Raw genomic sequence first — 25,168 nt, 5'->3', positions numbered from 1 at the left:
CAGAAACTTTTTTTTTTAAGAAAAAGGAGAAGCCGATCTCCTTTTATGCCTTATTCTGCCCGTCCTCACAAGCCACTGGCCTGTGCAAGGATCTTATCAAACAGAATAAGGGGGGAGAGTCCATACAGTACAAGGTCGATAGTACTGATAAAAAGTGCAACATGATTCGAACCTGCGCTATCTCCAACTCAGACTCAAAGTCCAACGTCTTAGACCACTCGGCCATCGGCACTTCCAAATGTAAAAAAAAAAATATTTAGACAAAAATTACTGGGCAAATGTCATATATCCCAATTGGATATTTGAAAAATTATCAACTGTTCAAAAGTTAAAATGGGGGGAATAGGGCTTTTATAAAGTAATGTATCACTAATATAAAATAAAACTTATCATCTGTTGTTTTTAACAAAATGTATTGCAACAAAACTAAGAAGAACTAAGAACTTCACATAGAGTCACAGAATTCACTACTGTTTTAAGACTCTGAAAACACCACATGCAGTGTTTATTCGCCCCTAGTGTCTAAGCTAATAAAAGGAAGGAAGGAAGAGGGTACAAATAATTGTTAGAACAAACTAGAAAGATTTCTGAAAGCTTTTATTATAGTGTCCAATCTTTGGTTCTACATAAGAGTAGGTCTTGACAGAGATCGGGTGTACACTATCTGGTCATACGTTGTCAGGAGAAGATCACTAGAAATGACTACAAGATAGTGTTCCTCTGTTTTTACAACACACGCCAATAAAAACTATTGGCTACTAAACATATCATAGTATGCCAAACAAACACAACCGATACAATTAAACAATGTGATAGTACCCAATCATTCTCCGGAACTGAAACTCCAATTGTACAATTGTCTTATGTAAGCATCTAGGTAAGAAAATTCCCATACAGTCACACTTCAACACCCAAACGGCATAACACTGAAGAGTAAGCGCCGATGTACATGAATATTGAAAATAACCTCTGTGCACTAGAATGACCTAGAGGAAGGGAGGTAGGCTAGGCATCGATGCACCACACTTTATCGAGTTAAAAATGGAAGACTTAATTATGTTTGCTAATAGTGCAAACACGCATTATATCAATAAATATATTAATGACAATGAGTACGATAAATATTATTTATGTACAAACAGTTTATCATCTCAGTTATCAAACTTTACTTTTTCGTCGGTTCCTTAAATAAAGAACACACCGAAATGAAGGCTTCAGCTGATATACCACGACATCGTCCATCCAGTCGACTTCCTTATGGGGGTCCTTAGTCCTTAGACGAGAGGATTCAGAGTCTTGGGCGAAATTATCACTCGACTTGAATTGCCAAAGCTTAGCCACAGAGCGACACAATCATATCAAAATATTGTCTTTATCGTGATATGATCTGTTTTTAAAACGATATACAGAGTTTACAAAATTCAAAGACTTAGGAATAACAAAAATAAATTTAAATATTTTTAAAACTAGCTTTTTTATAAACTATATATTTTTATGTATTTAATATATTTATTCACTCACATAGATACAAAGAATTCATATTTTTAATATGAAACAAATTAAAATTAACGTAATAACTTCATTGTAGGCCTGTAGTCTGTTCCATAAGTACACTATAAATGCTTATAAAAAATAACTGTACAGTGTGTCAGTATTTTCTTTTCTATTGTATGCTTTTACATCTTAAGAATATAATTATACCTCAGTGTTATTGTACGTATAATAAAAGTAAAAACTGAATCTCTCAAACTCATACAATCTATTGCTGATTACAGTGTGTAAAAGACAGTTGTAAAAAATAATTTACAAAGAAAAACTGGATAGTATAAATTGAATATACAATATAGATATGACTTATGGTTTTATACAAACATGAACCCAAATTATCTGGTTGTATGGATTTCATAGCAAGTTATGAACTACGCTCTAAAACTAAGATTATGATCCTCTGCCCAAATAATTTAAATATTCTTCTTAAATAAAACAAATGTTTTAAAATATTATTTTCCTTTTCTCATATGTTTGTGTTTCCATTTAAATTAATAGTTAAAGTTGAGTATTGTACTTTTACACCACTATTTGACTAATTGTAACATTGTGCTGTAAATTGAAAACAAATCCTTGTTTAAAAATGATTGCAGTATTGAAATTTTGGTAAAAACACACAAAAGGAGAACCTAAAAACGCCCTAACAAGGCCAAATGTTTCAGTGCCTCATATATTGCTATTTTATAGAATGTTATAGAGACAATTTTAAAGTTTTGCGATTAGTTATTCAAAAGATTTTAAAAATATGTAGATTAGTATGAATCTTACCGGAGTGATCTTATAATAAATAAATGTTATAAATATTTATGTTATGTATATGTTACGTTGCATTATAAATGTACCACGTTGGACTGCATTTTTTGTAATATGTTTTTAAAACAACAAAAAACAAACAAGTTTACAAGTTTAGTTAGCTTTGTAAATTTTTAGTCAATAAATGTATACAATTAATCACTAAAATATAATTAATTATTTATAGTTAACTATCATAATAAACTGATTAATTATAAAATTATTTTATTGCATTTCTGTAAGTTACTTCATAATCTCATACGCATAATACCAGATAATCAGGGTAAAGGTTTTATAAAAACTTCTAGTTTATTTTAAGATAAAAATACTTGTATCTAAATAAATATTAGTGAAAACTAAATAAATTTTAGAATTTGCATTAATGTGGTTTCAATCATTTATATCTCCTTATTAGTAAGTATAAAGATACTTGGGAAATATTAGATTTACCTAAAACGTTCTTGTATCAATTAGATATGTTTATCTCAAATCGATTTAAAATTAATTTCACAAGTTTAATGATCATCAAAATGTGTTATAATGTTATAAAATTCCTAAGGATCAAATATTACAGGAAAATTCCAAATGATAGATATGTCATCGATATGAATGTTCAAGCGATCATTTAGATTATTTACAATACTGGGCTTATTGCTCTGGCTAATTCAGGGTCGATAATTCTGAACGGACATTTTCAACAGAACATTAACAAATATACTACACAACATAACATGCTAGGCTACAACAACAGCATAAATTCTCTACATGAAAATTATAAATATACTTCATTATATTATTCATTTAACAATCAATATTTGTAATAAATATTTGTAGACAGCTACGCTAATATTTTCTTTAATTAATTAAGTGTCAAGAATTTCAATTTAGGAGAAAACTTTAAAAACGCTAAGCCGAATCTTCACTTTAACAACCACACTCTTTAACGATGCTTAAGTCATCTAATAGGTTCTTGATTAAATCAATAGTAAAATGTTATAAAATTATTGTCACACCAACACTATTTAGTTGCTCTGGGATTATTTGTCAGGGGTCGCGGTGAAACGTAACTCTAGTCTGGCGATTTATGGAAGGCCCTTTGTGAACCGTTACATACAACTTAACTTTACTTAATGTGAACAAGTTTCACTTCTTAACTTTTATTACATTCTCATTACAATCCGATACCTTACAATATTATTGCTTTGCATAAAAATAAAATATATATATACCGAGATTACACTACAGATTATAACAATCTAGTAAACCTTTTATCTTACGTTATTCTTTCAGTTTATTTCAATAATGCGAATAACAAAGCTGAGAATATGCCAACATAATTTTAACACCACTAGACGTAAATTATAGTCAACAAAAAATGGGGTTTGGATACATTTTCTTACATTCCGCATCTTTCAAGTATTGCACTGTACAAAGAAAAGTTTTTAAGAAGTGAAACCCCAAATATTCTGATGCTTTGTAGCTGAAGTAAGTTCCATAGCATAATCAGACCCAGTATGTCTTAGTTAATGTAAAGATTATATACAATTTATTCGGGGTCACCTTGAAAATCAGCTCAAAGCGGAACATTTGACAATAATTAAGCCTAGTGTTTAAAGAATGTTTAGCAATTCTAATCATTTTAGAAATAAATAATTATTGCAACAGCAATTGAATCTCTGATGAGAAATAGAAATGCAATCTGAGACTCTTTTACGGTAGCATTCATTTGCAAGACTGTATTAAAGTGAATAACCGGGAAATCATTGATTTCATATCAATTGTTTCTGGCTACTTAATACAAGGCATCAACAAAATTCTTTTTTAACGCAGCTGTTATTTTTTTGGCAATTGTAGCAGCTGATTTTAATGGTAATGAAGAAATTATTTAAAATAAGCAAAGGTAATCTGTAGATGCAAGGATTTCCAAATTTAAAACAATTATTCTATTGTGACAAAGAGGTTTGTGATGAATTCCTTAAATAATCTCTTTACAATGACCAATTATTGTAAATTCAATGTAAAGTTCCAAAGAAAGATAGTTTTGTGTACGGCTGTAAATAATCAGAAACAGTATTTGGGTTATACATAACTCAAAGTTTATTGGTCCCAAAGACATTGATAAGGATTTGTTTTATTTCTTTCAAAAGGGATCATGCAAAATGATTGCATACGTGAGATTTTTCCTTCATCATAATGATTGTTTACAATATCTAATATTTGTATTCAATCACATAGTAGAATTGTGAAAGGGAGTGCAATCGGAAAATAAAAGTTACAGTATTATTATTTGTTTCTGCCTTTTTTTATAAATTAAGTCTAGCTATGTCAGTGAATAACGCTGATAGAAATAGAGGTGGCAGTCTTTTATTTCAAGAGTCTAGTCATCGTAGCTCTGAAAGGGTGATGGTGTCCCTATTTTCATACCCGGGCCACTTCCAGACGATCTTTCTTAAGGGTGTGTTCCCTCTTTCTCAAAGGACGATTCCCGTACTGAAGCCGCACTCTCTCTGTACCATCCTACTTGACCGCACCTACTTAGGGCTCCTCAAACACAGTAATGTGAATCTTGTAATAGTCCACTTTTTTTTACTACAACATATTAAACCTTTGTTTTTGACCCAGAAGCAGCCTACTTAATGTTTTTCCCCAGTTTAACGTATAGCACCTCTAACTTCATTGTTGTGCTGCCCCTTGTCAACAACTGTGTGCCTTTGCATCCAACTTAATTTGCAACCATTTTTTACTGATATTATTCTTTTATAGCTTCTGTATCCTCAATACCCAGTCGTGACTTATCATAGCTCACCCATGAAACTGAAGTTCCAGATAAGTTTAGGAAATAAATCTTTCAAAGTACCTGGATTGAATTAATTTTATAAAAATGTCGATGTAACTTCTGAATATAACAATTTTTCCCACTTGGAATGCCTATATAAACAAAATTAAGTATTATTTTTAGGTGAATATAAATGGAGATGAGTTTAGTTAGCGAATGGAAATCCCATCAATAGCTCAAAATCAACAGTTTCTTCGCTAGTGTTAATTAATAGACCAATCACAACCAAGGGAGTCCTGTAATTTCATGTGGATTCTGAACCACGATATTCCAGTCCTTTAAAGGCTGCACACCATAAAAGAGGTTAGTACGGATGGACATCGGGAGACACAAAAGCTTACCCCAACTTAATCAAGTACGAGGCCATGCCACCAGTGCAATACATTAACTATATTATGTTTAAATTGCTAATTTCAATTTTCTAAAAATACTCGTCCATACTCTGTTCCAATGTTTCATTATACATGTCTTGTTATTTGCAGTATTTAATCAACCACTGACAAAACTAGTTTACAATCAAAACAATCTTACAGTATCTATTTCTCTCGTAGATTCACTTTGCCATTACAATTCACAATATTAAGCATGTACCTCATTAGACAGTCTTAGTGCCTAAAAATCCCATCAGCCGTTAAAATTTCAAAATTAAAACAACTCAAAACTAATAATGAACACAACATTTACTGCATAAGGAGCAAACATATTAAAGACGGTTAAAATTAACTTGGTTGTATGCATTTGTGCGTTTTTTCTTTACTGAGGATGAAATTACTATTGTTTAGGATAAAAGCAGAGTGGTATATAAAGACAAATTTGACTGAAGTTAAAAAAATCCCAATCTCCAATTATTCATGGTTGTTAATACTGATATAAATAAAAGAAATCACCATAGCATTGCTTCACTAAACCTATCCTACATTTTATAAATTTCATTAGTTTAAAAAATATTTTAGCTCTGTATTACTCATTTTAATTCAATTTAATCTACTAATTACATTATAAATTATCAAAGTTTTACATTTACCTACCTTATAAACAAATGTGTAGTCAATGTAAAAAGCTAAGAGTTAAGTACAATTTCTTCACCAATTAAGTATGTGTAAACAGTAGGGTTTATTTATAAATTTTTCTTATAATACACATAATAGTTTGACAAATTAATATTGAAGGATTAAAATTTCATGTCTCATTTAAGTAAGCGTTTAAAAATAAATTCACTAGTCATAGCAACTATTTTTATTGTTCTTTTTCCTTACTTTACAAAACACCTAAATTTGTACACAAAATGTGTAAAAACTTACTTATTGGAAGAAATGTACAGTTCTCAATAATTACTCGTAATCAGAGCAATAATTGCAAAAATAAATTATTGTAATCTGAACATTTTATACAATACTCTTGGATCAAAAGAATGGCAAACACAAATAGTTTTCATAGAGTTGATTAAATTTTATCATGCAAATCTGAAATTGTACTTTAAATTTAATGAATCCACATATTTTCATTCACATATGATTAAATCATGTTGACCACTGGTCAAAAACAATAAAAATCAATTTCATGTCCGAGTTATTTTTCCACTCAGTTTTTAAGCTCTCTTGATAACAGTTCAGTATGAATCGCAGGCCAACACTGTGATTACCACAGTAGAATATCCTCCGAGAAGTCTATCTACCTCTTCGGTCGACCACGCTCCATTTTAATTTCAAGATATGGACCATGAGTCACTAATTTACTTTTTACAGCTACAAGATTCTTTTATACCAAAAGAACCACAGAGTCAAAGTCAGACCCAAACAACAGGAGCGTACTCTGGTAACAAGAATTGAGGAGTTAGAGACGCCATCTAGATCATGACGCCTGAGCCACCAACAACGCTGTCGTCACTATCAGAGTTAGCAGTGCAACCAACTGGCAGGAACCCCCACACTGCTTTATCTCTATCTCCTGCAGAAACACAAACAGTGTTAGGAACCAAGCAACAGGAGTGTACTCTGGTAACAAGAATTGAGGAGTTAGAGACGCCATCTAGATCATGACGCCTGAGCTACCAACAGTGTAGAAACACTCCTGCAGAAACACAAACTAATAGTTTAAGCAGCCAAGCAATATTAGCATATACATATGTTTTGTGCACAAAGAAAGAAATAAAGAAAACAGCAGCGTACTCTAGTAACAAAAGTTTTAGAGTTAGAAATTCCAAATGCTAAATAGATCATATGCTTGGACTACTAACAGAGATGTTGGCAACCAGCAGTCCTGCCAACTGACAAGAACCTCCACACCACTTTACATCTGCACACAAATTATCAAAATCGTAAATTAAAAAAATTAACATTATATTTCATAAATTGTTGGATTATGAAATCTTTTCACAACATTGGCAACACTGATAATTTGTTGAATCTGTTTTATTAATAAATTTATGTTGGCAATATACCTTAAGTGGTATCTATTGCACTAAACAAACGTAATATGGTACGCAATGATTGCACAAAATTGTTATACACCTGAACTTTTACACATTGTGTAATGCCGCTGTTTGAGCCTTTAACCCATATGAACCAATACGTTGTATAAGGACTGTCTACAAGTGCTTGTAATGAGTGTTTTTTGTTTCAATCATCATAATTGTTGTTTTTCTCAATAAGAAGATTATTGCTAATTTTTTAAAGTTTGTTTTTGACGATAAAGGGTTTTTATGACGTAACCATGTTTTTCAGACATTCATTATTGTTAAATGAGTCCAGGTCCAGGTCTCTGACAGCAAATGACTCTCCAATAACACCAAACACACATTTTAATTTCAGTCTTGTTGTTGTCGTAGACATGTATGACAAACGCCAGTAGTACATTATTGTAACTTACAATATAAAAATACAATATCTGTATGAAAGCCAAAAACAGTAAGAAATTTAAAACTTACATTAATTAATAAATACAATACAAACTATTACTCCAAAAGAGTTAAGGCTAGAAACTCCTCTAATACCCAAACAACCCTCTAATAAGTACTGTTCTAGTTGTTTTTTTAATTGTTTTTTCTGTTATATTTTTTTAATGACTTGGGAATGCCTCCAAAAAACTAATCCCTGAGTTTTGAGGCAGTCCACCCACCAGAGCTGAGCGATGTTGGGTTTGTCTACTCACTCACTCACTCACACACTCAGGTCTACTCGGCTTGCGTGTTGTGGTCATGTATAGCAGCTCCATTTACTACATTTGCACAATGAAACCTGGCATAGATGATGGTCTCGTAGATATACAAAGATGGGAAAGTCAAAATGCTGTGCTCTTTATATTTGTTTCTACATGAACTTCTGCGAGATATGTCAGCCAAAATATGCACAATTTGTTTCTGTAAAATGAAAACCCTTTTTATCAAGTACTGAGGTGCTGAGCCCCAAGCAAGAAGTCCACAACGCAACCGTGACTTTACTAAGAAAAATATATTAGTTTTAATAACTGAATATGGCGATATTTTGCAAACTGGGACATCACAAAGTTTATGTGAGGTCACCAAATCAAGTCATCATCCACATGAAGTTCCAAATATTTCACTGATAATTGGTGTTCTATTTTTTCTTCATCTATTTCAATAGAAGGAGCCTAAAGACAATTACTTTCTGAAAATTCTGTAAACTGTGTTCTATTTAGTTAAGATGTAAGTTAAGATTGTTTAGAAATTGATAGTCCTGGGATAAAACTACGCTGCTGTTAATTTCGGGTTCTTTACTATAATTAAAAAATATGAAAGCAATACCATCAAACATACATAACCGTATTTAACAGTTTATAGTGTGCACCAAATTATTTATGTAAAGCTTAAACAAAATTGGTCCAAGTACTGACCCTTGGAGAACTCCAAATATAATCTCAATTAGTCCCGAGCAGTGGTTATTGAGTTTGAAAAGTTACTTTCAATCCCTAAGGTATGACTCTAGCCACTTCAGTATCTTATTTGCAAAACCAAGGCATTGCAAACTCTCCATCAGTCTGTCATGACTAACCTCAGGATGGTAGCTGATACACTTGGAGGGTCTCCGCCTGTAGAGGCTGTGAGACATGGGGATGCGGCACTGCTCTGGAGGTGGCAACTCTTGAGCCGTGATGCTCAGCTGTTTGCTGCCGCACGGACACAACGTATCCACCACCAGCAGGATCAGATTACTGTGAGGAATCTTCTGCACGCTGAACGGCCTGCAACAAACACCTTGCTGACATTCTGGCACCACAATGGACAACAAACACGTGCAGTTGAAGTGCTTCGGCAAAAACCATCCCATAGGAGAAGAAATTGTTTTATTTGTCAACAGTAGCAGACACTGATATAAGACTGATATGCAATGAATCTATACCCTCAATTATCATCTAGCTGATGTAGTAATTTCTAATGTTTCCTTTGTTGTCAGCTGCACAACCTGTTACTAGATTAAATAGAAATTTAAAGGGGAAAAAATGGGTTTGATTTAGAAGCATATCATTACAAATGAGACTTTCTCCCAGACAAAAAGTAGTTAACAATGACGTTAAATTGCCTTTCTTTGTTTTATATTTGTTTTTGACGATGGAAGGATTGTAACAAAACAAGATTTTTCCAGGCATTTGCCATAGCTCAGTTACTAATTTTTTTTGTATCGCTGAATGATGGCAATTGTCCTGAAAATACTGTTTCCTTAAAAATTGCCCCAACAACATTTTTATAAGAACTGCCCTGAATAAGAGGTTAGCTTGTTAATTCTTTAAATGTCGGGTTTTTGACTGTGCTTCACACCTCTTTATTGAATGAATAAATTACTGTTTATTCCAGCAACTGTACATGAAATACACTTCAAAATTACAACAGTAATTCGCTAAATAGAACTATTATGAAAACGATAGTACAAAAAGATATAAATTATATAATTAATAAAGAATAAAGCCTGCATGGTCATTCAGCCTGTGCGCAGGCTTCAGTTGATCGTCCACCATGATAATTTAAAATGATGACCTTGAAATGTGTTTAATAGCATTAAAAAGAATGTGCTAGAATTGTTAATACAAAAATTATAATTGAAAAGAAAAAAAGATTCCTTCCCTTGTTTGCCCTTGAGGGGGTTGAAGCTATACCTTACAGCTAATATTGCATGATTGCATGATACAGACAGTGAGAAAAGTTGGAAGTTTGAAAATCATCAATATAGATACATGCCTTACAACTAATATTGCATGATTGCTTGGTTCATCCAACGTACCTCTCACACCCAGTGACATGGCAGTTGGTCAGTTTGCCCTTGAGGGGATTGAAGGAACCGCTGTTGTTGAGCCTGCCGGGCTGCAGGATGTACAGATCTACCCGCTTGGTACAGGGACGAGCGTGTGTGCGGTTGTGAGGCTGTGCTCGTGGGAGCTGCGGGGGCAGAGCTCTAGGTGGGGGCGGCAGGTAAGGTGTGGCGTCCTCTTCATTAGGGAATACTTTCACCGTTTCACCTCCCCCACCACCACCACCACCACCCCCACCACCAGCACCTCCACCACCACCTCCACTGCTTCCACCGTACTGGTCGAAATTAGTCTCATAGTCGTCCGAGTAGATCGGATCTGGGAAATTCACATGTGATGGGTTACGTACAGAAAATTGCTGTAGTTTTGATAGACATCTATGAAACACAAAGAGTCTTCTCCTTCTGAATAATTAGTTATTTAAAAAAAACATATTTTAGATGTAACAGAGAATATGTAAACATGGAGTATTTGTTAAGACAAATACAAATTTCAATTTAAAAACAGATTGATTTAGTAAAATAAATGTTGCACTAGAAAAGGTTCTTAGTATTTTTTTACTTTACTTTATAATATGTAAATGTATCAATAAAGGTAATTAGTATATAAAAAATAATTGAACAAATTTCAACAAGAATTTATTCAAAATAGTTAATTCAAAAATGAATGATTTAATACTAAATTGTAAAATGTTTTCTGTACATTTTATGACAAACGGAAAAGTAATTTTACTATATTATACATTTATTAAACTGAATATTTATTATGTTTTATTATAACTTGAGAAACATATTTTATCTAAGATATAAAAGATTGTTAGAGTCCAATTTCAAAACTTTTATATGCTTCCTTCTATCGTTAAACATATTTTTTCACTACTAACCTTACCTGCAAAGATTTTTTCCATGACAACCAAAATATAATTAATTAATGTTTTCTTAATTTTCAGAAAGAAACTTTATAGGTACTTACTGGTTAATCCTTTTTACAGCCTTACAGAGTTTTTTGGAGTTAATCAATTTGCTTTTTTAGAATAGTTTACTCATTGATGTTATTTGTCTCAACTGTTACTAGTTGATTTTTTTGTTATTTTAAACTTTGTTGTCTATAACATCTAGTTTTTATTTATTTGTTGCTATTGTTAGTTTATTTATAAATATTTTATTAATAGTTAAATTTTAGTTCTGTTGATTAATTTTACCGTTTTAAATCTTTTAATTATTGTCATTTAATTGAAGTAATTTATTTTAACTAGTTGGTGGCATTATTTTAACAACAATTTTTGCACCTTAATATACAAAATTTATCAAATTATAAAAATTATGAATTATAAATGTAATATCTAGACTTGGCGTTGTGCTGCAATGCTGACGTTGTTAATACTTGTAAAAGTCTTAAAATAATAAATTGATAAGATCATTAATTACACAAGTGTTTGTGGGGTACCACTATAATATATAAGTAGACTAATTAAATTGTCAGGTTTTCTTATGCACTTACAGCAATTGTTATATTTTTGAATAAAACGTCTCGCATTTTATTTAAGATTTAGGAGTTGACTGGATGACAACATTTCTAAGGTAACTCACTCTCAACATCCTCCTGCGCATAGCTGCCCGGGTACAGAGTCTGCGCAGAGAGCCACAAAAGCCGGGAGACGAACCACTGTAGAAACCAACCCAGTGTCTGCCATGGTAGCTGTGGAAAACATTATAGTTGTGGAAAATATTATAGTCTCTGCAGGAAGCTAAGTTCTGGACTTTATGTAATCCGAAGAATAAAGACAATTAGTGATGTGCAGACGGCAAAAACTGCTTATTATGCACTTTTTGAAACACATCTTCGGTATGGTATTTTAGTTTGGGGTATATCTAGTTCGTCAAATATACAAAGAACCCTAATCTTACAAAAGAAGTGCATACGAACACTAGCTGGGTTGCAGTCTAGAGACAGTTGTAGAGCTGCTTTTGTTGATCACTCAATTCTAACTGTAGTATCACTCTATATACTCAGTGTAATAACTTATGCCCATGAGAATAACTTCACCCGTGGCCGTGACGTACACCAACACAACACTCGCTATGCTGCAGACTTCGCTCTTCCCCAACACCATTCTGCTCAATTTGAAGAAAAGCCATCCTATATGGGAGCGAAGTTGTTCAACTGCCTGCCTGCTGACATCAAGTCCCAAGAAAACATAAAGAAAACATTAAAGACCTGGCTGTTGAAACACCCATTCTATTCCATAAATGAATTTTTATCTTGGAGAACTTTTGACATAAACATGTAATAATATTGACACAACTAATATTTGTTCTTATAATGTGATGTTATATTTTTGACGCTAATGCCATTCTCTATGATTGTTGCAAATAAAGTACATTGTCTATTGTCTAAACAATCATTTTATGAGACAACACCGCCCTGGACAGTCTCTCAGTTTGCAGGTTCAAACAGCAGATGTTGGTTGTGCTCAATTAGATATGTGTTACCTCTTTTAAGAAGATGAAAATGTTTGCAACTTTTTCTAGTACATAATTTTTGAAATGAATACTTTTTCTGAAGGATGTACTAACTCGCAAAGCGAAAAATGCAGACATTTTATAAATACATTATAAGTATACTGTAGTATTAAAAAAGATGTACGTATTATTTTTTTATTCTATCATCCACAATATAACATTAATTAATAGTAATTTGATTGGGTATAAATACGAAATCATTTATTTTCCTTTTCTTGTTTAACATTAGTTTACATATGAACAAAAAACATAATTTTACCGTTGGAAACAGTTTCTTAACTTTTTTCAATAAGAATACAAAATTTGATGTTGATTGGTTGGAAAATCCACACAATGGCACAGAAAAATTGACAACAAAATCGCATGTACAACACACCACTGGAATGAAAATGACATACTATAAAAAGACCGCATAAATATTTGTGGGAAGGTCATAGGATATACTTTAGCGTACAAAATTGTGGTTTTCTTGGAAAACTCTGCAGGCTATAAATACTCCGCTCATCCTAAAAGGGTTAAAGATTAAATGTTTTAAATATCTTAAGTTTACAAAACTATACACCTAAGATAATGACTTTAAGACCTCCATAAGGTGACTAATGCCAAATTTTTCCATCCACCCGGTCGAGAATACAAATTATGATGGTAATTTAATAACAACTTTATTATATAATTCTAAAATTCAAAGTCAAAGTCAAAATATTTTTATTACTACATCGTCAAGATGAGAATGGTGTCACAGAGAATTTACATTACACAAGAACAATACAGATCCAACCAGGTCAATACAATACAAAAATACAATACGGGTTAATGATTGAAAAATTAATTTAAAGCGTAAAAAGGGCGTTCTTGCAGCCACGTCTATTGGCCAAACAGCTGCTTATTTGATTTCTTCAGGTTTTCAGGCAGAGCATTCCACATCTTGGCCCCGATGTAGTTGGTCTTCTTCTCAGTTGAACTGAACCTGTGTATTGGTAGACAGTAGTTGGAGGCGTGCCTGGTGTTATATTGGTGTTGTTGTGTTCCCTTGTTTGCCAGGTCTGGCATCTTGATGTAAGCATGAGTCGTTGCTTCTAAGATGTACAAGCCAATAACTGTGAGGACTTTGAGTTCTTGAAAGGCTTCCCTGCAGGTGTCTCTCGAGGGGCCGCCTCCTATCGAGATCCATGAGGAACACTAATCTCAAAATCATGTCCCCCCGGAAGAAGGGGAGGCCAGCTCTGAACCAGCCTCTCCAGTCAAAGCAGACAGGGGGAGGCACACCCTTATTGAGGCTAGCAAGAACCTCTGAAGTTAAGGAACAAACCCCACTAACTCCAACAGTCATCTCCCACAGTAGACTAGACCTACCAAATTACCCTTGCACCCCAGAATCTCGACATTTGCAGTTAGTGATGTGCCGCTCCTAGACATCCATAGGGTTTCCCAAATTTAAGTGACTCATTTGTTTTTGCTGTGCCCAGTGATAGGTTCAACTGGAAGGTATAAACCAGCCAAAAGCGATCCCTGCTGAGTGTAGCTCTACTAGTTAGTTTGTGGTTTATGTTCAAATTCGGATATCAGAGAGTAAGTCATTTGCTGTCATTGAAAGAATTTAAATTCTTGCTAACCAAAAGTAATACATTTATATACCGAGTTTTTTCAATTCAATTCAAAACAGCTTTATTTACTTGGCATATACACATATATACAAGAAAAATGTCAGGATTTAATTCATGTTCTCACTAGATTAGAAAAAAAAAACGAGAATACATAGCAGAAAATACGAGATATATCACAGAAAATAGAAAACATTTAAAATACAACTATTGCAGTTGTTAAAAGGTTACAATTAAAACAGTCAAAATTAGAACAGTTTAAATTAAAATTAAAACAGTTACAATTAAAATGAAAACAGTTACAACTCAAACAATTACCATTAAAACAGCTTTTGGCATAAAACTTTTAACTATGGAGTACTCTACCTCCAAAATCATTACAGGAATTCATTAAAGGAATATATAGTCTTGTTGATGAGAAACTTTTTAAATTTAATTTTTAATTTATTGAATCAAGTTCTTTGAGCTTAAATTTGAGCTTCAAGTTCATAAATAAATTAGGATTCGCTCACCAGCATCTTGAAGCCGGCGTTGACATTGGACTTGCTGTCAACACACGCCCCTTGGTAGTCCATAACTGAGACCTTCTTGTAGATGCCGTCCTGCACCAGAGAGTCCATGATGGTGCCGTCAGCCTGCCCGAAGAACATTCCCGTGTGTTCAGATTTCTCGGACAGGATGATGAACCCGTTGTTGTCCAAGACGTAGCAGTCCAACTCTTCTGACGCACAGGTCTTTTTGCACCCTGCCCCTCCCGTACACTGTTCACACAACGAGACAGTGTTATGCACAACGTGAATGATAAATGTGGAACAATAGTACATAATACTTTAATACAGTAACGATTTCCAGACTTAATAATCCTAGCATATTTTTACATTTTACCTCCATTTCTTTCCTACATTACTTATTTTTTTAAAATTTTTCATCATTCAAACAATTTATTGATAAATATTGTCGTTTTTGCCACATAAATTAATGTATTTGGTTGTAATTACTTGTTTTAATTACAGGATTAGACTAAATGTGGTTTGATATTTTACATAAATGTCTTAATGGCCAATTTATGTTTATATCACTGGTAATAAAAGCATGACAAGTTTTGTTTAATTTATAACTGTTTCTTTACTTATCAGATATTTAGGAAAGCCGACAATATAATCTGTTTCAGAGCTTGAAGATGAAAGATCATTTTTGATTTCTTTCTACTCTGACTAATCAGTTATAAATATACAAATAGTTTTAGAAAAACACCTCACAATTATCCTTCAATTCACATAGTACTAAAAAATTTCAAGTAAAATTTCTACATTCTACTTTTGTAACAAAAAAATTAACTCGTAAACTATTAAGTTGTGAACCAGGTAAACACGATTTTTATTGTACTACACATTGACGTGGTTTAAAACAGTGTAAACCACATCTGAAATTAAAAACCTTGGGCGAAAGATTTAGAATTTCCAAAACTCTCATAGAGAGGAAATGCAATGCTTATATGCAAAGTGGGTATCTTTCAGCACTGTTTATTACGATTTAGAAAGAGACATAAGATCCAGTTAATTATATTTCTTCTAATTGCTGTAGCGGAAAAACGATCAGTGTTGCAAAATGCATTAGAAAATAAAATGCTCAGAGAAGCACACAATATTGTAATGACAGAACTCACGGCAGATGTGATGTTGATGAAATGCGAAGCGAGGACAGAATGTTGGAACTGTAGCCCGACCACTGCGGCCGGAGCGCGGTGACCTTTGTGTTCCACGAACACTGCGTGCGTGGCTGTCACCAACGTGTGACTGCCACCTCCTGTACAGGTACAGTCAGACTGCAATCTTCATGTGTATATGAATAGAATAGATTTATTCACCAAAGAGATATTTCATACAAATGTATAAGCAAGTCAAGTCTTCTTCAGTCCATTGTTCAGATACAAACTCACTAATTGAGTAAAATGCTTGTTTGGAGAAAACATTGACTAATCTTGTTCTTAAACTTAATGTGTAACTGGCTTACAGTTAGAGAACTTTTATTGAATTTTATTTAACTTGTAACACTTTGTTTAATCTATGAGATGGTACATCAACAAGACAACTAAACCTAATATCATAAGAATGTATTTTATTTCTTAATTGAACTTTCTCGGGGTACTTTTTTAAAATATAACAAATATTCAATAATGTAGAGGGAAAAAAAGGTATTAACTCTTGAGGTTTCTAAATAATTCTTTAAAATGTTCAAATTTAGTAGCTCCTGCTATGACTCTTACAGCTTTTTTTTGTACTAGAAATATTTCCTGTTATAGTAAAACACCACTCCAGACGACTAGACCATAATTAATATGGGTCTGAAATAGCCCAAAGTAAGCCTGTTGGAGATTGTCCCTGTCTAATTCACCACTAAGGTGCTTCAAAGAAAAAATACTTTGACAATTTTTTTTCTTTTTGAGGCCAATAATATGTTGATTTCAATAATAGACAATAGACAAAACTCTTTATTTCATGAACTTTGAGTACAGAAATGTCGTCAAAAGTTTGCAAGAGTTGGAACTTGATGAATACAAACTATGCTTGCATTACAAATAGGTGATAAATCCACGTACAAAATTAGTTGGGTCAAGAGTTAAGCCCAGAAATTTCGGAAAATTGTTATTAGATTTTTCTTTTGTGCCTTGTTTCTTCTTCATTCAAGACCAATTGATTTTCAGCCAACCAATTTTGAGCTATTTTTTTATTTTATTTTGAATTAAGAGGGACCATTCAGATTTAAAACATACGTATTAACAACGTTGGCACGTTTAAGTTTAAAAATATCCTAATAATGTAAGTCGTCTTAATCTATGATGATAAACAATGCATCTGACAGAAAACTAAATAAGATGAATATTTCAGAAACACGATAAGAATTAGAAAAAGAATTTTATTCTTCCAGAAAATATTTCACACAAATACATTGGAACGTCAATACCATGTTACAACTTTTGTAATACAATGAACATTCTAAAAGTCTTGCTCCATACACACTGTTGAGATGTACTCTTCCACCGAATAGAATGATCTTTTGCAAAAAAAATTTAGTTTAGCTTTAAATTCCATATCACTTAGCATCCTTATATCTAATGGTAACGTATTGTATAGTCTAATAGTCATCATCATTGGGCTTTTATCGGTTTTAGCTAGTCTAGTTTGAGGTAGGTTGATATTGTTACAACTTCTTGTTTCATAATTGTGAAAATTTTTCCTTAGGTTTACTTTAGCTAAATTAGATCTGAGGTAAAGTAGGCATTGTTGTATATATATAAAGAAAATAATGTCAAAATTTTAAAAGGTTTGAAAAGTTCTCTGCAACTATGATATTTATTGACTCCTGCCGATATTCTGGCAGCTTTTTTTATGATAACAAGGGTAGGAAATATTGGAAGTGGAAGTAAAAACCGTGGTGGTGTTGAAGAGAATCAAAGGGGTCCAAAAATGAAACACATAGATGAACAAGGAACCAAGGGTTCTCACTGTAGCTATTCATATAATTAAACTGTTAATGTTTAAGGTTTGCTTCATTTCAGCTGTATTTTGTAAGTAAAGTCGGTGCTTGATTTCTAGAGCTAGGAATGACGAACTCTGACCTTCCAGGAATCTATGGTTAAGGAATACTTCCCAGAAGGAAGGGAGTTCAGGGAAATAAAATTTGAAGAAAAACTTTGAACATATGAAGACCTAAAAAATAGTGTTTTTATGATGCACACCTGTTTAGTGGAGGTGCACACCAAAAAGTGCTTAATTTTTAAATAGAGGTAATGAAACATTGCCAGTGCATTTCACGACAAATTGATCACTAGATAAATTTACTTATTAATTATTATCATTTAGTTCGGAACATATTAATATACAACTTACAAATTTATGACTCTGCACAAAGAAAAACTTTGGATTATAATAATAAAACATAATACCGTACTGAACATTTATAATCAGATTGTTTACATTCATCCTTTAATTTGCTGGTCAAAGATATGTTCATTGGCATTTTTTTGAGGTTTGTAATAGCAAAAAACATCTCATCTTAAAAGTTATGAGAGTTATACATCCTGCGTATAGTCAGGACTAATCAACACAGGCACAGGGGTTTACACTAGTATAATACCAGAAACACAACCAATTCTTTGCTTCTAACTCGTCAGTTAAGTTTTTATGAAAACATTGCCAGTTATAAAGGAGTTTTGTTTCATAATAATATGCCCAACCATCTCAAAGAAGAAAAAGACCAGTGTTTAAGTAGAAACTGACAACGTGACTGGAAGATAGATCTTTCTACAAGGGGAGAGAATTTTTAGAGAGGAGCCTTGACTAAAGGAGATATGAAGAAAAAATTGTAAAACACTGACCGTTACACTTTTCATGTATCATAGTTGAATTCTGATCTGTTCTTCATGAATATAAACGGTGATTAATCTGAAACTGAATGGGTACGAGAAAAGCCACATACTTTATTTAAAGGTACGGCCCTAAATCAGAATGTCACCAATAAAAAGCAAAGGAAAGGAATGTTTTGAAATAAATTTAACTCAACATATATATGCTTTTAAATGAAATTAATACTTTTCCGCAGGCACAAAAATTTGCTCTGAGTAAAAGATTAAATTTCTCAATATTAAAGAAAAGGAATAATATACAACTTTCCTGTATAACCCTGTAACTGTTCTTAACCCTATGCACTCAAAGGCAGTATTTATAATTTGTCCTTAGAGCTCGTAAGGCCAGCACCACTGGACACTAAACATAGCAGTTATTTTCTAATATTCTCTTTGTTTATTACCAATGGTGAATACTGAAACCAATCGAGCAACTTTATTTTTAAGTAACTTTTAAGTACAGCAGTAAATTTTAAATCAGCCTAAAATTCTTTTCTAAACATTGACTGTACAAATAAGACGAATGACGCGTAGTGGGCCTACACAATGAAGTAATATAATAGATAGAAACTTTTACTAGAAGATGTGTGCTAACTATTCTTGACTACACATAGGTATGTATTTTAAAAAGTTTATTCCATCAAGAATGTAAAGACTGAACAAATTTAAAATAGCTCATGTCTGAGTATAGCATTACTGTAAAGGCCTACTTTATAACATTTTATTTACACATCTTTGTTAACAATTGTATAACAGTTTAATTTCCAAATTGTATGTTTATCTTGAGAAAGATTCATTAAGCAAATAACGTAGAGGAAATTGAAAAATAATTCCAATCTGGGGAGGTAAACAACAAATATGGCCGCTGAGCTGTCAATGAAGGTAGTGCGGCCATCTGTACTGGCCATATGAGTTGCGAGGACAAACTATGACAAAACTAACGCGAGCTGTCTGCAACCTTGGTATGGCTAGTGCTGCTGGCTTTTCGAGTGCTGCTGGCTTTTCGAGTGCAAAGGGTTATTTATATCAAAGGGTTAAATATAGAATTTAACATTATTTTTAATCTATAGTCAGCTGTTTCTTCAACATTTTTACAGATGGGCACAAAATAACTTTCCCTAATAAGTGTATCACAAGAGAACACTAACCTGAGTCAAAAGGAACAGAGAAAACGAAACTCTCAGGCTCTATACTGTGCTGGTCTACCGCTCGCTTGTACCAAGTTTCATCCATGGCAAGCCGGTTCACTTCACTGAAGTGTCTGCAATCAGGTGTAACATTTTTGTTGTTAAATGTTTTCCCTTACTTCAGCATTGCCTCTCCAACAAAGTTAGCCACAACAATGGAGTCCATCAAATAAAAGAAAGTAGGTCAATGCCATAACTGAACTTATAACTTAGTTCACAACAGAGAACAATAAATAATTTAGCAGGCAAATTAATATATGAGATGTTGGAAATTATTTATTTTCCTATTTATAAACAAAAGAACATAATTTTTTATAAGATTCCTATCCTTATCAATAGAAGACAAAATTGTACTTCTAATACTTCACTAGTTTTATCACAATTGTCTTAAGGTAATATTAACAATTTTGTGTTAGAAAATCTGTTACAAGTTTGTGTTAGAAAGTTAAATTACAAGCAAATGCCTGACATGAATTAAACCTTTAGAGACAGGCACGCATTTTATTTATAAAAAGTTTGATTTCGTTACGGAAAAAAGTATGAAGAAATGTTATTTTTAATAATTATATTTAATTAAAAATATATAATTTCCTTAAGTCGTATATAATAGTCCTCAAGTATAATCAGTACGTCTTGGAAAGTAAAAGGGTTATAAAGAGTGTCTTGTAACTCTCTGGACAAAGGTATACCATGTTATTGCTCAGGTCAAGACAAACGTATTTCACCATATGAACATGGGTCTCTAATGATTAGTTTCCAATCTGTATGTATGCACGTGTTTTTATAAAAAATTAATACCTCAAAAACAAATAAATTAAATTATACAAAATTTAGTTAAAATCTTTATGATAACAAGGAAAGTTAGTGAAAAAAATAAGAAATTATCTTTAGTATTTTCAAAATGGCGACTATTAAAATTTTTAAACTTTGAATACTTAAAAAAACCTGTAGTTTTACTCAAGAATTACAAGAATAATAGTGTTTAGACGATTTTATAAAAAATCTAATGACACCAACATTATTTCAATTGAATAATAAATAACCGATTTAGAGCAGATTTACTGTGACAAGACATGGCCCACATTGAGAGCTGCCGTTTATTCAGTTTTTTGTATTGTTGACTATTTGAAGAGAAATTTCTGCTATTATCAGTCTACAATACCTCAGGTTATGGGGTAAATCCTCAATATTGTTGTGAATCAAATATAAAATTTTGCTATTATTGGACCTGAAGCATCATATTTATAATGAGGAAAAATAGGACATATAAAAGTGTAAAATGGAGCCCTTTATTAAGCTAAAAAATATTATTTTCTTCATAAGTTTAATACAAAAACATTTAATTAATCTTGATTATTTTGATGTGATTTTCTTTAGAAGTAATCTTTTATAACGTAAAGTTAATAATTTTACATTAAGGAAAAATAGATAGAAATATTATATTTACCATATGCACCTTCTTATAACACTCAATATAAATTTTATGACAGTACAATTTAAAATGTTTAGAAATTGATTTTTTTTAATGTATATAAGCTTGTTCAGATAAATTATTCTGTATACAACACAAAACGTGGGTATTACTTGTGAGATAAAACAGTAGTTCCATCTATCTACACTTAAACACTGTATGACTAAGTTGACAGATAAAGAGAGAGAAGAAATGGACGTACGGATCACTCTGCCCGGAAGCCATGTGCTCCTCCCAGCGCAGCAACCCGCTGCGTGTGGCGATGAACGAAAGCGTGACTCCAAACATGGTGTAGCCTTGTCTGAAATCACAAGCCATCTTTGTTCAATGAACGGACATTGCTTTTCCCCACATACTGCATGTTTCCTCATACAGTGCGATAAATACAAAGTGTGCAGCACAGAAAGTAGTGTGTAAGTGAATACAGACTAATGGTAAAAACTGACAGGGCCAAGTTTTGAATTACAACTGGATGTAATACCTGGAAACAGTACATTAGAATGGAACTGTATTGTTTACATTGTGGTTCCTGCAAAATACACACTTTGGTTAGTGTAAACGTAAAATACATCTCTCCTCGGTGAAGCTAAAAATACAAAGAGTTAATGATCACAATACATATGTTAATAATAAATTACAATATATAATCGATGAGGAAAAAGTGGTTAGAACTCACAGAGAAATATTATGCAAAAACCTTTGGGATACAATAATAAGAATTAATTTCCTCATGTGTCCAAGTATAAGTATACAAGTTTGAAATATTTTACTTTTAACATTCGTTGTAATTAGATTTCTACACACTATATTGATTAAATTAAATCTAAAATATTAGATAGTGTATTATTAATATTTATTGGAAGACAATCACATTAAATATCACTAAACAACACAACCCCAAGCTTACTGGCTTCTTTAGCTTTGGAATTGTAAAGGTCAATTAATACTTAAAAGCTGATAAACAATTTTTATCAATAAATGCAATAAATATGCTAGACAAGAAGATTAAAAATCAAAGGGATATTTTATTTATGAATTTGAAACTAAATTACAAGAATCTAAATCTTTTCAGTCAACACACAAAGAGATAATAAGAAAAAATGTAGCAGCATTCCTGACACAGTATATGTGTACTTTTCTTTTTTCATTAATAATATGTCTCTGAATAATTCATTTGTAATGAATTAATATCTTGATTGTGTTGAATGCTGTAGACTGTATGATGCTCTGCAACTAAACTACAATAAAAATATGTAATTCAGATATAAAAGATAGCTGAAGGGAAGATGTTATAAATAATCTTAAAACAATGAATTTTATTGTATTGCTTTATTTATAATTGAACAAGTTTAATGGTTAGTTTTTACAAAAATTAAAATTTTGGTAAAGTGAACTCATGATGATACTTAATCATTCATAGCTAACAATATAATGTCCACCACAGAACCTCATTGGACAATAAAGAGTATAAAAGTAACCTGCATATACATAAAACACAATTTTATTCTTAATTGCAATTTATCTTCTAAGAAATAACTAAAAGTTTTCTACAGTATTTATGAGCAATGTTAGTGCTGATTATATTGAAATAATGATTATTTACACTTTTAATCATGAATGAATGATTATTTAACATGGTTTTCTGTACGAGTATATGAGAGTTTGTATTTTATTTCTCCACACAATGAGAAGTACTTTGACTATCACAAACTTGGCATCTTTTTAAGAGTGACTGGTCCAGAGGTCAAAAAACGAGGTTAGGTTGAAATTTTTTAACTTTTCAAAAGGGATTTGACAACCTCCCTCATCACCTCTTTTGAAAATGTACTGACTATTAGGTTTTCCTCCTTACCCATTCAGTGGATCAAATTTTATCTTGTAGAAAGGATATTTAGATTTGTTGTCAGGATAAAAAAAGTTTATGAGGACTGACAGTTTTGCTGAAAAATCAGGAGTGCCACAAGGTTCTAGCTTGTACTCTTCATTTTCTTTTTTTATCAATAATTTAACATCTATCTTGATACTGTAAATCATCATATTCTATTAAATAAACTTAGGTCTTATGGTTTTAGTCAACTTGCTGTCAGTTTCTTTAACTCATATCTCTTAAATAGGTGTCAATATGTATATTTAAATGGCTCTATGTCAGAAACTAGGCCTGTTAAGCTAGGTGTTCCTCAGGGATCCATTTTAGGACCTACTCTATTTATTTTGTATATAAATGACTTGCCTTTTAATCTCAATGACAATTATGTTAGTACGTATTTGTTTGCTGATGACTTGGGTCTCAAGGTCTGCGCAAAAACGAGGAACGAATGTAATGAGCTACTTAGTGTTAAGACCGTAATTGTAGATGATTGGTGTGCAGCAAATAAGCTCTGTGTAAATGATAAAAAAATTCAAGATTTGCATATTACCTTATCTAATAGGCCTAGTGATAATGAGGACTTAAGTCTTAAGTTTCTTGGCATTTTTATACAACCCAATCTTAAATGGCAAACTCATATTGATTATGTAGCTTCTCGAATTTCCCGAGGTATTTTTCTTATAAGATCCCTTAATGGAACTATTTTTGCTAAACACTTGCTTTTTATGTACTATGCCTATATTCATAGTTTCTTAACATATGGAGTAACTTTGTGGGGCCAATCTCAGAGTGCGAATTAACTGTTTGTGTTACAAAAAAGAGCAGTCAGGCTTATATGTAATGTCCAGAGTCGTGAGCACTGTAAACCACTGTTTGTAAAATTAGGTGTATTAACATTGCCGTCTATTTATGTATTAAATGTTTTGTTATATGTCAGAGATAATTTATCATTATTTATTAATCAATGTGATGTTCATAGTTATAGTACTCGTAATAGAAATAATGTAGTTGTACCAAAATGTAACTTTGCTAGCACTCAAGTCAGTTTTAGATATCAGGGAATCAAATATTACAATGCTTTGCCCAATAATATCAAGGTATTAAACAGATCAAATTTTAAAAATGTTGTAAAGAAAATGTTAGTAGATTCATGTTTGTACACTGTTGATGAATTTTTAACTGTGATAAGAAGTAAGGCAATTTAAAGTAAGCTATAGATTATTTATAATATGACGTTGTTATATACATATTTTGTATTCTGACAATAAACCATTTGAATTTGAATTTGAATTTGATATGTAACATCTAGATTTATGGTGATGATATTAAGATCCCTCCTCTGGTTGTCAGTGGTTGGTTGAGTGACACACCACTTAATTTTGCAATCATTGGTTCTGAAAACAAAACATACTCCTAAACCTCAATAAAATAGTGATTTTGTTCCTTTCAATATGAAATCTGAGGAAACAGGAAGCACATTATACAGGTCCTTGGTGTTTTTATGAATTCTGACCTATTTACTGAGCACATAATAAGTGTTGTTTCATAATCTAGGAAGAAAATTGGGTTGTCTTATGATACCTGTTGTCCAATTGTTGAACATGTGAAGATTTTTTTCAAATGCATTACAGATACTTGGTCTAAAGTTAACTCAACAATCTTATATCAATCGAACTT

The 25,168-nt window shown here is 32.2% G+C and overlaps 1 protein-coding gene across 3 annotated transcripts in view; it reads right to left on the bottom strand.

Moving 5' to 3' along the window:
* Window positions 1–580: 580 nt before the first annotated feature.
* The window catches only part of LOC124355341 (voltage-dependent calcium channel subunit alpha-2/delta-3), a 159,895-nt gene continuing 135,307 nt past the window's right edge, over window positions 581–25,168 (bottom strand). For all 3 annotated transcript variants that reach the window (XM_046806438.1, XM_046806439.1, XM_046806440.1), the window contains 8 exons: window positions 21,827–21,925; window positions 20,115–20,227; window positions 16,228–16,367; window positions 15,074–15,322; window positions 12,028–12,136; window positions 10,411–10,756; window positions 9,187–9,376; window positions 581–7,123 (listed from right to left, as the gene is read on the bottom strand). In XM_046806438.1, coding sequence (XP_046662394.1) covers window positions 7,028–7,123; window positions 9,187–9,376; window positions 10,411–10,756; window positions 12,028–12,136; window positions 15,074–15,322; window positions 16,228–16,367; window positions 20,115–20,227; window positions 21,827–21,925 — 1,342 coding nt within the window. In that variant the 3' untranslated portion in view covers window positions 581–7,027. The remainder of the gene's footprint in view (window positions 7,124–9,186; window positions 9,377–10,410; window positions 10,757–12,027; window positions 12,137–15,073; window positions 15,323–16,227; window positions 16,368–20,114; window positions 20,228–21,826; window positions 21,926–25,168) is intronic.

This window comes from Homalodisca vitripennis, chromosome 2, assembly GCF_021130785.1.
Source record: "Homalodisca vitripennis isolate AUS2020 chromosome 2, UT_GWSS_2.1, whole genome shotgun sequence".
NCBI lineage: Eukaryota > Metazoa > Arthropoda > Insecta > Hemiptera > Cicadellidae > Homalodisca > Homalodisca vitripennis.
Note: the sequence above shows the minus strand (reverse complement) of the source record. Positions and strands in the feature narration are given on the sequence as shown.